General features: G+C 47.3%; 1 protein-coding gene across 5 annotated transcripts in view; it reads left to right on the forward strand.

Annotated features, from left to right (window-relative positions):
• Positions 1-14,207, forward strand: part of Tns3 (tensin 3) — a 230,283-nt gene that overhangs the window by 112,439 nt on the left and 103,637 nt on the right. For all 5 annotated transcript variants that reach the window (XM_029545266.1, XM_029545263.1, XM_029545264.1 and 2 more), the window contains 6 exons: positions 2,080-2,132; positions 2,707-2,878; positions 4,714-4,764; positions 6,923-7,045; positions 10,941-11,005; positions 13,924-14,007. In XM_029545266.1, the coding sequence (XP_029401126.1) occupies positions 2,729-2,878; positions 4,714-4,764; positions 6,923-7,045; positions 10,941-11,005; positions 13,924-14,007 (473 nt within the window). In that variant the 5' untranslated portion in view covers positions 2,080-2,132; positions 2,707-2,728. The remainder of the gene's footprint in view (positions 1-2,079; positions 2,133-2,706; positions 2,879-4,713; positions 4,765-6,922; positions 7,046-10,940; positions 11,006-13,923; positions 14,008-14,207) is intronic.

The following is a 14,207-nucleotide window of genomic DNA, read 5'->3' on the forward strand; positions in this document are numbered from 1 at the left end:
GACGTGATAAAGTGACGCCCCCCAAACCTGGGGCCACACACCATCCAGCAGGGTGGCAATGCCTTCCAGCAAAGTGGTGGTTACAGTCATCTGGTTACCTGGAAACATGACTAGATCCTGTCCTGATGTCGGTGATTTTGATTACGAGGGCGCTGGGATGGTCGTGGCACCAGGTCCAGGTGATGCGGCCAGACCACAGCTACAAGGAAGGTTCAAGCTCTACCGAGTCCTGCATAGCTTCTTAGCCAGGTTTGCATGTGAGAAACTGCACTTCAGTGGGATTCTTGCTCCAGGTCCAAGAGCCTCAGTTCAACCTTTGGTAGCTCTTGTTTGTTCTCTGTCTTGCCTGACATCATCTCATTTGGGACAAAAGGCAGGGACAGTCCTTTGGGTGGTGGGGAGAAGTCTAGATGTCACACCCGAGATTGGCAGTGTCTCCAAGCTGGCAGCAGGCACGGTGGCCTTCTCCCTCCCTATTCAGATGTCATTTGTGTTCTTAGTAGAAAATGAAACAAATAGACAAAAAAAGCAAAAAAAGAAATACCCCCAGAAATACAAGAGGGAAGTAGCGCAGATCTGTGTTCTAGAAAGAACCTGCTGCCTGTTCCAGGCTCCATCCAGCATTATGTTTGCATCTGCCTAGATGTGGTTTGTTGTGTGAGAGGTTCACGTATCAGTGATCCTGATTTAGGGCGATTAGACTTGAGCCCCCCTCATGGTAGAAAAATGATAAGCGCTGAACATCTTTTCCTGGGCTTGTGCCATGTGGTATGATCTCTTCAGTATGAAGTGGGAGCCGGCTCTGCTCTGGTCGGCTGTATGATCACAAGGGACACGGTGACCTTTTTGTTACTGGTGCCCAGTTATTCTCCAGGTTAGATATGTTAAACCTATTAAAATCTTTTAATTAATTTTAGTGTGTGTGCATGTGTGTGTGGCCATGCGTATGTAGGCTGTGTATGTGCAGGTGGTGCCCAGAGGCCTGAAGAGTCCCTGGAGCTGGCGTTGTGTAAACTGCTCAGGGCAGGTGCTGGGAACTGAACACAGGCCCTCCAGAATAACAGGAAGCTCTCTAAACTGCGGAGCCTCCTTTCCAAACCCTAAATTCAGTTTATTTTGTTTGTTTTGGTATGGTTTCTGGTATTTTCCACTTTTGGTGGGTTTCTCAGGGACACACCCCGCTGTAGGTGGAAGCGTATCTGCTCTTGTGTGCTGGTGAGCTCCCAAGCTTGGGCAGGCCCCATTGGCCGACATAGGCCAGGATGTACTTCTATTGCAGAACATCCAACATGCCTGCAGAGCCGTGCAGTTTCCTAGTCACAGCTCTTTTGTCTCTGTTTGCCTTTTGCTGTTGTGTAGACAAGGTCTGCCTGTCCCATGCCACTCACTCTCTGTCATTGCTTTGGGATCTATGCTGAGAACTGATGGGTCCTAAATGCTTGTTGTAGCCACTCATATGCTGGCTTTGATAGGACCTACCCCTCACTGAGCCTCCACCTTTCTTCTGAAGTGTCGAGAGACATTTTACTGACTGGAGGCAGTGCCCTGTGAACATTCGTAATACTCCTGCAGTAATGTGTTTGTGACTTTGGTGGGCAACACAACCCTTAATACCCACCGTGAACTGGAGCTAGAACCCGAGGCCTTTCTCCCTGTTGGTAGATGTTTAGACTTAGCACCACTGAGAGGTGCTGCCACAGATTGGTGATTGGCAGCCATGGCTCACATTGATGGTGGCTGAGGAACCTTTGTCACCACACCAGTGTCTTCTGTATGAGCTGAGTTTGTGGCTGCTCAGCCCTGGAGAGAGGGTGGTCTCACTCTCCCCTGCCTGCTGCCCTTCTATGAAATTGTGCCATCAGGCAACCCGAAGTCCTCTGATACTCGGGCACACCTTCCGGGATAAGGAGGACGGTAGTGACAGTGATTGGTTACCATTGATGATTAGGCTGTGGGACGGCTGTCACTCTTCCTTCTGGTGGTGGTCGTGTTGGCCTGGCTGGGTGGTTGGTCCAAGTGCCATATAGGCTGGTATGGAAGAAAATCTCAAAAGGACTCATCATGTCTTGCTCTTTGCAGGCTCCTGAGAGTCCCACACCATCTGCTGTTCTCCGCTGTGACAAGCCTTCAAGGTGAGTGTCTCTGTGGGAAAGAAGCTCATTCCTGTGTCCTTGGCCGTGGGTCAGAGTTCATCTCCAGAAAGGAGACTAGGGTATTCTTTTATCTATCCTGTAGTAACCATAGTGATTTTATTGAAGGCATGTTAGGAGTTGGTTGGACCCACATAGTCCGCTACATGCTAAGCAAGTGATATGCTCACCCCAGCCCACCCCTCAAATACTGATTTAAGAATTAATCATCAAAGTTAAAACATCTTCATTTGTAACCATTTCTCAATTTACCCTTGACATCATAAACCTGCATTGTGGAATGAAATCATCTGTAATTGACTTTTGGTAGATGGTGACATTGTTGACATCTGATTGATTGTATGACATCAGTAGGGAGGAATGGGTTGGCATGCCCCAGGGAACAGCTAGCTGACTGCTGGCAGGGCAGGGGACAGAAGAGGTGGCCTTCAGCTCAGTCTACATGCAGAGCCTTTGGGAGGCTGCTGTTCCCAGCTCTCTCCTGAAACCCTAGTGGGTGAGCGTTCATCCTTTTTCTTGTTATCCTTTTCTTGACCCCCCTCTTCCTCTCTTGCAGGCCCGTGGTTCTGAGTCCAGCCATGGAGGACAGCCACGAACTGGACCTTACGTATGTCACCGAGCGTATCATCGCAGTGTCCTTCCCTGCCAGTTGTTCAGAGGAGTCCTACTTGCACAGCCTGCAGGAAGTCACGCGCATGCTCAAGTGTAAGCATGGAGACAACTACCTGGTGAGTGGGGATGATAGCCACCGGGTGGCGGATCGGCTGGAGGCAGGGGTCCCTCAGAGGACTCGTGGGAGGGACAGGGGTGTCCCTGTGCCTTGCTTACATGTGAGGAATGGTTTGGGGGCCTGGAATCTGACTCATGAGTCTAGGGGCTGGGGGTTGGCCATGTCCTCTATCCTGTTGCTAGCTTTGCTGTTGTTGTGCCATGAGCTGTGACAGTGGACTGTAGGGGTGGCTGCTGCCTCTGTCCAGCACAGAGCACGGCTTCTCATCAGTAAGTCTGGCTTCTGGGAAAGTAAGGATTCCCAGTGAGAATCCCTGGTGTCAGGAGGCAGTCGTGTCTCCTCCTGCTCTCTAGTGCATTGGACAGGCAAGCAGGCGGGTGTCCAAGAAACAAGGCAGTCCTTGGGGTCAAATGTGGGTAACGTGGTTTTCCAGAAGGTGTGTATCAGATAAAGGAGACCCTATTTGAGCAGAAGTAGAAGAATCTCATGCTCCTCTCTCTGATTGGCCCTGCCCTCTTCTAGGGCTGCCAGCCCCCTCTCTTCATGCTGCTATAATCACCTCTCAGATGCATGACAGCTTCTAGCATCTCTCATGCTGCCGCCTTATCTAGGGAGAGCTAATCTTACAAAGCCAACAAGGAGGTTATTGTCACCCTTAGCAGCTTTCTCCCGTGGCTAGACCCGCGGATAAGCTGTGGCTTCCAGGATAGTCTCTGTATGGACTCCTTATGACCTCTTAACAGTACTACTCCCCAAGGTCCAGTCTGGTTGTGGGCAGGGGAGTAGCATTCTAGCCCCCAGGAATGACGGCTACAGCTTTCATGAGACCCCCTGAGCTGCCTCTGCCTCCAGTACAGCGTCTTCCAGACTGGGGCTCCTTCAGTGGGAAGCTGTCCCCAGAGCAGCCCCCTTTTCCCACCCTTCCTAAAGAGGCTGCCAAGGGCATCTCCAAACCCACAAGCCTTTTACGGAAGGCACTTACAGTGCTGGAGCTGGTCAGGGTATGGTGTTCTGTGCCCTGCAAGGAAAGGCAGCTGAGTCCTGATGATTTAAGCAGGGCAGGCACAGGGTTAATGCCGAGTAGACCTGGGAGGGAGCTGGGGTCGAGTTAGGGAGGAACCATGTGCTCTTTGTAGGACTTTGTGGTCTTTTGTAGGACCTGAGCCCACAGACAGCTGTGGTTTCTGAGTGGCAGGTCTCAAGCTCAGGCAAAGCCATTCCTGTCTGCTCTACTGACAAGAGATGGCTGCCTGCCCCCAGGGTATTCCTCGTGGGGAGCAGGACCAAGAAGAGCTACTGTATAGATATGGGTATAGAGACCCTGTGTTTGAAAATGTTTGTATTGTTTTTTTTTTTTAAAAGATTTATTTATTATTATACATAAGTACACTGTAGCTGTCTTTAGGCACACCAGAGAGGCATCAGATCTCATTACAGATGGTTATGAGCCACCATGTGGTTGCTGGGATTTGAACTCAGGACCTTCAGAAGAGCAGTCAGTGCTCTTAACCACTGAGCCATCTCTCCAGCCTGAGGTTTTTTGTTTTTTTTTTTTTTAAAGCAAAACAAAAAAACAACAAAAAGGGGAAAGTTTTCCTTGCCCTTTTTGGCTCAGGTTAACAAAAGGAAAATGCAGGATTCACAAGGTTCTGGTGTTATTCATCCATCCATCCATCCATCCATCCATCCATCCATCCATAATTTACTTTATTTTTATCCTGTGACCACACACACATTTGTGCATTTCTGTCCCTTTCAGTCCCCTTAAAATGCAGGTGTCTTCTTCCTCTTTGAGAACCATGATTTGTCTGAAATCTTTTTGTCTCTTTGTAGGTATTAAACCTTTCAGAGAAGAGATATGACCTTACAAAGCTTAATCCAAAGGTATGGAATTGATTTCTTCGTATTTGAACGTTGTAAAGTGTCATCCATGTGTGTTTTGCTTGTGCAAAAGAAGTTTCTTGTAGGCCTCTGTGGAACATAGCTCAATATCAAAAAGTATTCAGGATTGTTTTCTATCCTTTGGTTACTTTTAAAATTAAAACAATAGTTTCATAGAAAGTGAGTACACATCTTACCTTATCTCCATCCGTGGCAGCAACTTATAGAACGTATACAAGTCCTGCATCCCCCATCTGAAAATCTAAAGTCCAAGTTACTCTGAAGCTAAAGCTTGACCTGGAGCAACGGCTCAGTGGTTCAGAGCGTTTACGGCTCTTTGAGAGAACCTGAGTTCGATCCACAGCACCTGTAGTAGCAGCTCACTTCTACCTGAAATTCCTGCTCCAGGGTGGTCAGACATCTCTGCTGTCTGCAGGCACTGTGCTCATGTGCACATATCACCCCCAGTGACACATACAATATTGTATGTATCAGTATGCACCATGGAAAGAAAATTCCACACCCTGGAAACTTTGTCCTATATACAATACAACATTACTGAAAATATATAAAATTAACTCGAGGTGCTATGCATATGGTGCATATGAAACAAATAGATTTATTTTGTTTTCAGGAAGTGTGTCTCTAAGACACATATGTGCAGATATTCTTGAAATTGAAACAACAGCAACAATAATATCAACAACAACCACAAAAAATCAAAACCCGTCTGCCCCTACCCGATTTGGAGAAGGGTCACTCATTTATAAAAACATCCATGTCAGAAGAGTAGTGTCCACGCAGCCCATGGACTTCATTCACAACTCACTCGTCTGCATACATGTGATGTATGCCTGTGTTGGACTGTGTCTGTGTTTACATCCATATTCTGTAGGTTGCAATGCTTTGTAATCATTAGAATAGGCTGATACAGGCCGAACATCCCATAACCTGAGATTAAAATGCTGCAAAACTCAAAACTAATGTTATGTTCAAAAAGTTCAAATTTCGTTACATTTACAATTCTGCTTCTTTTGGAGTATAGATGCTAAGAAACTGAAAAAAACTCTAAAATAGTTCTGGCCCCGGGCCTTTTGACTAAGGGCCCCTCAGCCTGTGGGTACAGTAGACTACAGTACAGAATTTACATATGTCTTGGTTATGCTGGGTGCATAGGTAAGGTCATGGAACTGACATGCTGCTTGCTTTTACTGTAATCTAATCTATTGAATTCCTTTCTATTACTTCCATATATTAAAAAGCTCTGCCCACCCCATTGGGGAAAAACAGAAAGTAGAGGAGAAACAATGCCCCCACGTGGCCTGGAGGAGAAACAACATCCTCATGGTGCCCTCCCAGAGGTGTGGCCAGAGACTGGGCTTTGGGCTTAGGGCTTTGGCCCTTCTCAGTAATTTTCTGAATTCTTTTACCAAAATAGAGGCAAAGCCTGAAGATGCTCCCTAGCTTCTAGAGGACTGGGTGTCCTTGATGTGTGGCCTGTATAGCACGGGAAACAATGGGTTCACTGTATTTGCTAGACTCCTTTTTAGCTTGAGTGGGTAATATTTGTCATCACTGTGGGCCACAGACTCCGTTAAAAAAAAAAAAAAACCAAAAACACACAAACAAACAAAAAAACCAAAACTAAAGGTCTTGGGGTCCTAGATTCTTCTACAGTCAACTCTGAACTATTTTAACGCCTCTAAAAGGCTTCTATAGAATTGTCACCCAGCTGCAAAGGTGCAGACCAGTGCCTGGGTGAGGTGTGGTCTGCAGGCAACTTGGTGGTCAGCATTTTCTTCCCCATAAAGGAAACTGGCCGTGAGCTCATTAGCTTTCAGAAGAGGCCTACCCAGCATCCCCTGTGACTGACGAGTGGATTATGCCACTATGAGATTACCACAAGCCAGGTGTGGTGGCGCACGCCTTTAATCCCAGTACTCGGGAGGCAGAGGCAGGCGGATTTCTGAGTTCGAGGCCAGCCTGGAACTACAAAGTGACTTCCAGGACAGCCAGGGCTACACAGAGAAACCCTGTCTCAAAAAAACAAACAAACAAAAAACAAAAAACAAACAAACAAACAAACAAAAAACAAAAAAAGAGATTACCACAGAAGGGTCCAGGAGGTAGGAACCAAGGCACCTCTCTCTCTGTCTTGCAGATCATGGATGTGGGCTGGCCCGAGCTGCATGCGCCTCCTCTTGACAAGATGTGCACCATATGTAAGGCCCAGGAGTCCTGGCTGAACGGCGACCCCCAACATGTGGTCGTCATCCACTGCAGGGTGAGTGAGTGTTCCTGCTCCCCACAGCCTCTGGGTCCCAGCTTGGCTTCTAGTACCTACGGAGCTGCCCACGTGGGTTAGGATCAGGCTGCTCACAGGCACCAGCTGATTTTCCTTGAAACCACTGTTTCTAGGATACCTGTCACCTGGTGTGACATGTTCCTTTTAGATTTCCTATTCATCCTTAAAAACAGAGAAGGGGACAAACAAACTAAAAAGAACCCCCAAGTCCTCAGGTTGTCTTTAGAATTTATAGGTCTGAGGTTTCTGGTATTTCTGGACTTTTTAAAGCTCCCTTCTATCCATTCTGTTCTATACTTGTTAATTTTGAGTATTAGTGAAGTTGAAATGAATTGAAATGATTGAAAACACATGGGTCACCAAAGATGAAAATATCACCTAGATATTCTATCTGCCCGCCTTCTGTAAGTGATTCTGGGCTCTCTGTCCAGTTTATGGGCTTCTGATGTTTTCCTTTCATTACTTACCATACAGCACTTGTTGCTTTAAACTGTTTTTGAAATACCCAGAAAATATGCCTTGAGAGGTAAGCTTTTAATTTGAAATTGTGGTTGCCGGTGCCATCCAAGGTTCACCGTCATCACGGCAGCAGGGCTGGAATCTGCTGGCTTTGCACAACGAGTGCTCCCTTTTACAGATGCCCGGAATGACTAATAGACTTGTCTCTGCTAGGGCAGAGGCAGGGTAGAGCTGGACTGCCGCAGCCGTTCTCCTGTGTCACAATGGTTGTAACATGTGCTCAAGCTAGCCCCAACGTGAGAGAGGCTGTGCTTCCTGTGGGAGTGTTCTTCCACTTCTTACCTCTTGTTTGGAAGCCTGTGGTGTGGAACGTTCCCAGCAGATGTTGGTTGGGGTGAGTGTAGGAGTTTTGAGCCTTGGAACAGAACTGTGGAAATGCAAAAGGCTGTTTCCTACCCTAAGAGCGTACGGCCAAGAGTGGATCCCACCTACCATGTTTTCCTATAACCCGTGAGCTAAGAGCTGGTTAGAAGGTGAGAATTCTTACAGAGTTTTCACACTTAGAGTCTGACAGGAGTGAGGTGTGCACACCCCTCTCCCTCCCTCACCCTCAGGTGTTCACACTCACTGCGGGATGGAGAACTTGTACCCCTACCATGCCCATGAAGCCTAGTTATATGCGGAGACGTCACATCGGGACACTCGGCTGGCCTTTTAAAATGAGTGTGGCAGTGTCCCTTGTCCTCAGAATTCTCGGAGAGTTTTAGGATTGCCATCATTTCTTTACATGTTTGGTCCAGTCTCCCTGATGGGAGGGAGATTCGGTACTGACTGGATCCCCTTACCTTGTTGGGATTTTCTGATGGGGCAGTTGTGTGTGTTGGAGGGCTGCTGGCTGTCCACTTTGTGCGTCTGCAGGTGTCCTGGAGGAGCCCTGCAGAGCTGTTGCATTTTGTGCTGTTGACTGCGGTGGCTTCCTTTCAGTTCTGAGTTTTGGAGTCTTCTTTCCTTTTAATCTTAGCCAAAGGTTTGCTGATTGTAGTTTACCTTAAAAGCAAGCAAGCAAGCAAGCTAACAAAACACAACAACAAAAAGTCAGTTTTGTTGACCATTTTATTTTCTGATTCTCTGTTTTATTCTGTTCCTTTTCTATTTTCTCTCTTATATTAACATTGGGTCCAGTTTGGCCTTTTTCTAGTTACTTGAAGTATAGATTACAATCTCCATTTGAGATATTTCCTTCCTTTCTAGATATGGATGCTTATTGCTATAAACTCCCCTCTTGGGGAGTTTGTTAAGTCTAATACATTTTAATGTGTTTTTTCCATTGTAGTTGTCTCATGTTTATTTATTTTTTGTGTATGGATGTTTTACCTAATTGTATGTCTGTGTACCACATGCATGCCCGATGCCAGGGGAAACCAGGAAAAGATATCTAATATCCTGAAACTGAATTTTCAGATGGTTGTGGGCCAGCATGCAAGTGCTGGGAATTGAACCCAGCTCCTGGAAGACCAACCAGTGCTCTTAACCGCTGAGCCATCTCTCCAGCCCACGTCTCAGTGTATATTTTTAACTTTTCCTTTCAAGCCCTTGTTTGACTGAATTGCTGTTCAGTAACATGTTGCTTGACTATTACGTATTTGAGAATTTTGCAAGTCCACCTCCCTACCACCCCACTCCATACTTTCATACCATGGTGGTCAGAAAAGATACTTGGTAGGATTTCAGGCTTAATTCTGTTGGGACTCGCTTTGTGGTTTCTTGTTGCTGTTCCTTGTGACCTTGAAGCACCTTCTGTGGCTGTTGGTGGGGTGTTCTGTCCATGTGTCTGAGAGGTAGCTTGGGTCTGAGTTTTGTAGCTTTTTTTTTTTTGTCTAGACGATCTGCTATTGAAACGAGCTGTCAAGTCTTGACTGACGCCCCTCCACCCACCTCTGTTTTACACCTGTAACTAGTGTCACAGAAATGACTGATGCTACCAGCTATAAAGGCCAGCCTCTGTGGGTCTGGTTTTGGCTGAGTTGATGTTTCCTTATAAAGAGATATCTGTTGTTGAGACAAATACCATTTAACACAAGAAATACATTAATATCATTAGTAGCTTTATACTTCATAATACTAAGAGCCAGGGTCGCACTGCCAAGAACCTGCCAAGTGTCTGCATTGCTATCTCCCAGAATGCCCAGCTTCACACGACAGTTGATTTTATGAAAACATTGAGTTTGTTCATTTATTTGATTTTAGGAATAGAGCCAGGGGCTAGGGATAGAGTTCAGTTGTAAAGTTCCCTCTTGTGTGCACAGGGTCTAAACTCTAGTACGGACTCTTGGGGAGCTACAAATCAGTGACCTGCCAGTTTGGCTCTGTATGGCTTGGGACCATGTTTTGGCTAACTTTTCTCAAAGGGGCTAGGTAGTATTTTAGCTCTGCATGCCATGGGGTCCTGTTGATGTCTTCTTGCCTGCTTCTGCAGGGTGGGTGTGGGCTGCTGAAGCAGATCAGCCAGTCTCCAGGCAGATGATAAGATGATGATGGTCAAGTTTCGTGTGACTCTCACATCTCACAGGCTAGTTCTGTTTTGATTTTTAAAAACATTTTGTTCTTTTGCAATGCTGAAAATATGTGATAATGAAGTTTAGTTCACAGATTGTAGAAAAAGAGTAGGTGGTCAGAACGGACCTGGCTTTGGGTTACTGTTGGCAGAGCCCTGTTAGGAGGTCACAACAGTGTCCCCTGAAGTTTCTGACCATTACATGGTTCTCTGTGAGGCTGCACTGCCCCACAGAGCGGTAGAGGAAGCTCTACTACTGGTGATGTTGACTGTGAATATGGCTGTGTTTAGGAGGATTTCCTTAGCACCAGCCCGGGATGTGGTTTCCCTGTGTATAACCCCCCTGACCCCCCCTTACACACACACACACACACACACACACACACACACACACACACACACTGAATAAAGCGTGGGGTTCGGCACCATTGTAGGATACCACCAGCTTACCAGGTTCTGAGGTCCTGCCACATAGAGCCATATGTATCCACAGATGGCTGTCATTTGTCAGCCCCTGGGCAGACATTCATTCCTGTTTCACCTGCGTAATTAAGTCATGCTAATTGTTGCATTTTCTGGCACCAGTTCGCCTCACCTAATTGGGAGGTGGTGAGTGACTGGCTGCTGCCGTGTGGCGATGCCCTCCAGGGGCTTACACAGACACCCGGCTAGCACCTGCTCTTGTTATGGGCCCCTGTGTGTAGATTCCCTGCTTAACGCTGGTGCTCTAATGTTAGGGAGGCAGAGGGGTTAATACCTGTTCTCTGCCACTCTGTTCATGATTGAGCATGCTCCTGTCTCATTCTGTCGGTATGTGGGATTCTGTAGAAAGGACATTGGTTTCTCTCTGGTCTCCTGCAGGGTGGTAAAGGACGCATTGGAGTGGTCATATCGTCCTACATGCACTTCACCAACGTCTCAGCCAGGTAAGATGGAGAGGGGGCTCATTTCCACGGGGTGTTGGAAGTTGGTTCACACCTGAGGTCTTCCTGGGAATCATCTTGACCTGACCTGTCCCTTAGTACCAGTGGCTCACTTCTATTCTACAGTGTCAGCTCGTTGAAGCTGGAGAGAATTTCTCTTGGCTGTTCCCTACCAGCCTGTTCTGGCTGCAACATATAGTAGCCCCTGAAATGTTGGGGTGTGCCTAGTCTCATTGTCCAGCAGGATGGGAAAGATAAGTTCCTGTTTGGGCTGTTCTGTGTGACTGATTCCTAGGAGCTCTATGGAGGCAAGCATTCCTTATGAAAACAGCCGTGTTGATGTCACCCTGTTGAAAATCCTCACTAGATTACTGCACACCTTGTAAATTATGATATAAACAGCTATCATGTTCTGCATGTTCTGAAAGTGCACTGTATGTTTTTCTCTGAGATGATAGGACCCTGGTCTAAGCCCAGCCATGGTGGCAATGGACAGTCAGGGTATCTCCGGATGTGCTTTCTGAAGAAAGGCTAAATTTCAGTTTGGAAAATGTCATTGTTGGGTAGGAGTATAGTTTCGTTTAATGAATTTGCCTAGTGGGTGCAAGACCTCAGCGTCCTTCCCAACCCTGCACACGAAAATCATGTTCACACTCCTGGTCATGCAGGAGCTATATGCCCAGGCCAGTCATTTGCACACTCCTGGTCCTGCAGGAGCTGTATGCCCACCCAGGCCAGTCATTTGCACACTCCTGGTCATGCAAGAGCTGTGCTGTGTTGTGTGCCCAGGCCATTCCATCCTAAGGAAATAGAAGCCTTCTCAGCCCCCTTATGAGCCTCCTCCTTTGCTGTGTGAAGGAGTAAAATTGGACTTTTGGAATGTTTTCTCTGGAAACAAATCAAGAGGCTGGTGCTTGCCAGGGAGGAAACCCTACCCCAGGGTGAAAAGCAGAGCCCTGTGGGTTTGAATAAGCATCGTGTGTGTGCCAGACGCATCCAGATTCCCAGGCACATTGGCCCCTCAGTTACGTAAAAGGAATTTGGTTGGAGACCACACTTGGCCCAGTTGTTTCTTGGTACAGACCACCCGAGTGAGCATCCCTATCCTCCTCCATAGTCGAGAGAAATTTCTCCAACTGCATCTGAGGAGCCAGCTTTGTTCACCAGAACATATCCCCCAAATGGTAAAACCCTGCGGTCCCTGTGTTGGTACACCCTATGCAAATGTCAGGAAGCATGCATGAGTCTGTCTGGGCCTCAGCGTCCTGTCCTTACCTGGACTGTGGGAACTGTAGCTGAGCCTCCTCATGCTGTGACCGTTCTGCATGTCTCTACCTTATAATATTTCGTGTACCATCATACTGGGGTCTGAGCTAAGCCTGCTGTTTAGTAGAGGTCACAGTATTCTTTTCCAGTTAAGTGGGTGACATCCCACCTTCGAAGCATGTGCCCCGTGTGGCTCTGCGATCCGTGGGAGCGGTTGTTACCTGTTCAGGCATTTGCCGGGTCTTCCTATCCAGGTTGCTTTCCCTTTTCTTTAGGACCCAGACGTGCCGTTTTCACACGTGTCTGATCCCTCCTATCCCCCTTAGGTTATAGTTTAGACACCACAGGGGACACGCCTGATTTAAGTTTGTCACAAACGACAAGTGACCCAAAACAGAGACTGAAGGTTACAAAGAGAGAGAGAGAGCGTTCTCGTTCCAGGCACTCTGAAGAGTTTAGAAGACGAAGCCAGAACGAATAACGATAGAGCTAAGCATCGTGTGACTCGTGAGCATTAGCACTGCCTAGAGTGCTTCCCCAGCATTTCCCCATCAAATGAGTGGATCCCAGAAAAGACAGTGCCTAACAGTCACAGACTGGATATGAGACTATGTCTTCTAACCTGAAAGACTTACGCACTTCCGCTTTGACACGTTCTGGGCTCAGATGGACCGTCCTCCGTCTGTGACAGCCTCACTGGCCAAGCCCTGTGTTGAGACAAGTGGGGTGAGGGCAGTGGTCACTCACACTGAACTTAATTTAGAGTGTTTTCCTTGTCCTCCTTATTTTTGCGTATATTTTGAAAATGTTATGTTCAGAATTCTTAAATGTGTCTTTTTTTTTTTTTTTTCCCAATGGAGAACTCATATACCTATCTGATTTGTTGCTGTTTGTGTTTTTGAGACAGGGTCTCACTGTGTAGACCCAGCTGGCCTAGAACTCAGACCTTTGCCTGCCTCTGCCCTCCGAGTGCTTCGATTAAAGGCACAGTGCTTTGATTAAAGGCACGTACCACCATGTCTGGCTGCCTATGAGATTTTTAAAGACGCTTTTGTTTTCCATAAATCTTATTTCATGGTTTGAGATAGCTCAGTGACCCTAGGATGCCCCACAGTGAGATTTCCAGAAGGGTCTGTAAGTTCTACTCTGAACATTGGGGCCTGTGTTTGAGGGTCAGGTAGGTTGTTTGAAAGTAGATTGGCTTTCTGTGGAGTTAGGTCAGGAGCAACCATGACGCCCAAGGCCCTACACACCCTTCCCAGCCATCAACCCTGCCCCATTCTCAACTTCAAGCTTTCTTTGACGTTGCTTAGCAGCGTCACACATTATCCTTCCAAGACCTCCTTCTGTGCACATTGTAGGCTTCTTCTGACGGGTCCTGAGTCTGGGGCCTGCAGCCCGTTCCTCTCCTGTGAGACAGTGGTATCGCACCCTTAGCTAGAGGAGTTCAGACAGGAGTTCCGCGTGGCTCCTGCTTTGAGCTGAGTGCACTCGTGCAGAAAGACGGTGGGCTGCCCATGGACAGGTGCAGCTCCTCGTGGAAGAAGGTCACTGACAGATGTGGGATGTGTACCTCAGCCGTTTATCCGTGAGGGGCTGGGCATACCACTGACCTGACATACTTACTCATTCTCCTCACCCCTCTCTCTCCCCAGTGCTGACCAGGCACTGGACAGGTTTGCAATGAAGAAGTTTTATGATGACAAGGTTTCAGCTTTAATGGAACCCTCCCAGAAGCGGTATGTATCTGTCTATCCTTGGGGCCAGAGGAATACTCTCAGACAGCTTCTCTGCACAACCATTGGGTCTTACCTAAGAGTATGAGGGAGGGGTTTGCTGGTTCCCAAGGCAAGGATATGAGTCTCATAGACCTACATGTTTAGTAAAAGCCTCGTGTCGGGTGAGAGCCTATGGGCTCTCACCTGTGGTTCATTCTCAG

This window comes from Mus pahari, chromosome 13, assembly GCF_900095145.1.
Source record: "Mus pahari chromosome 13, PAHARI_EIJ_v1.1, whole genome shotgun sequence".
NCBI classification, from domain to species: Eukaryota; Metazoa; Chordata; class Mammalia; order Rodentia; family Muridae; genus Mus; species Mus pahari.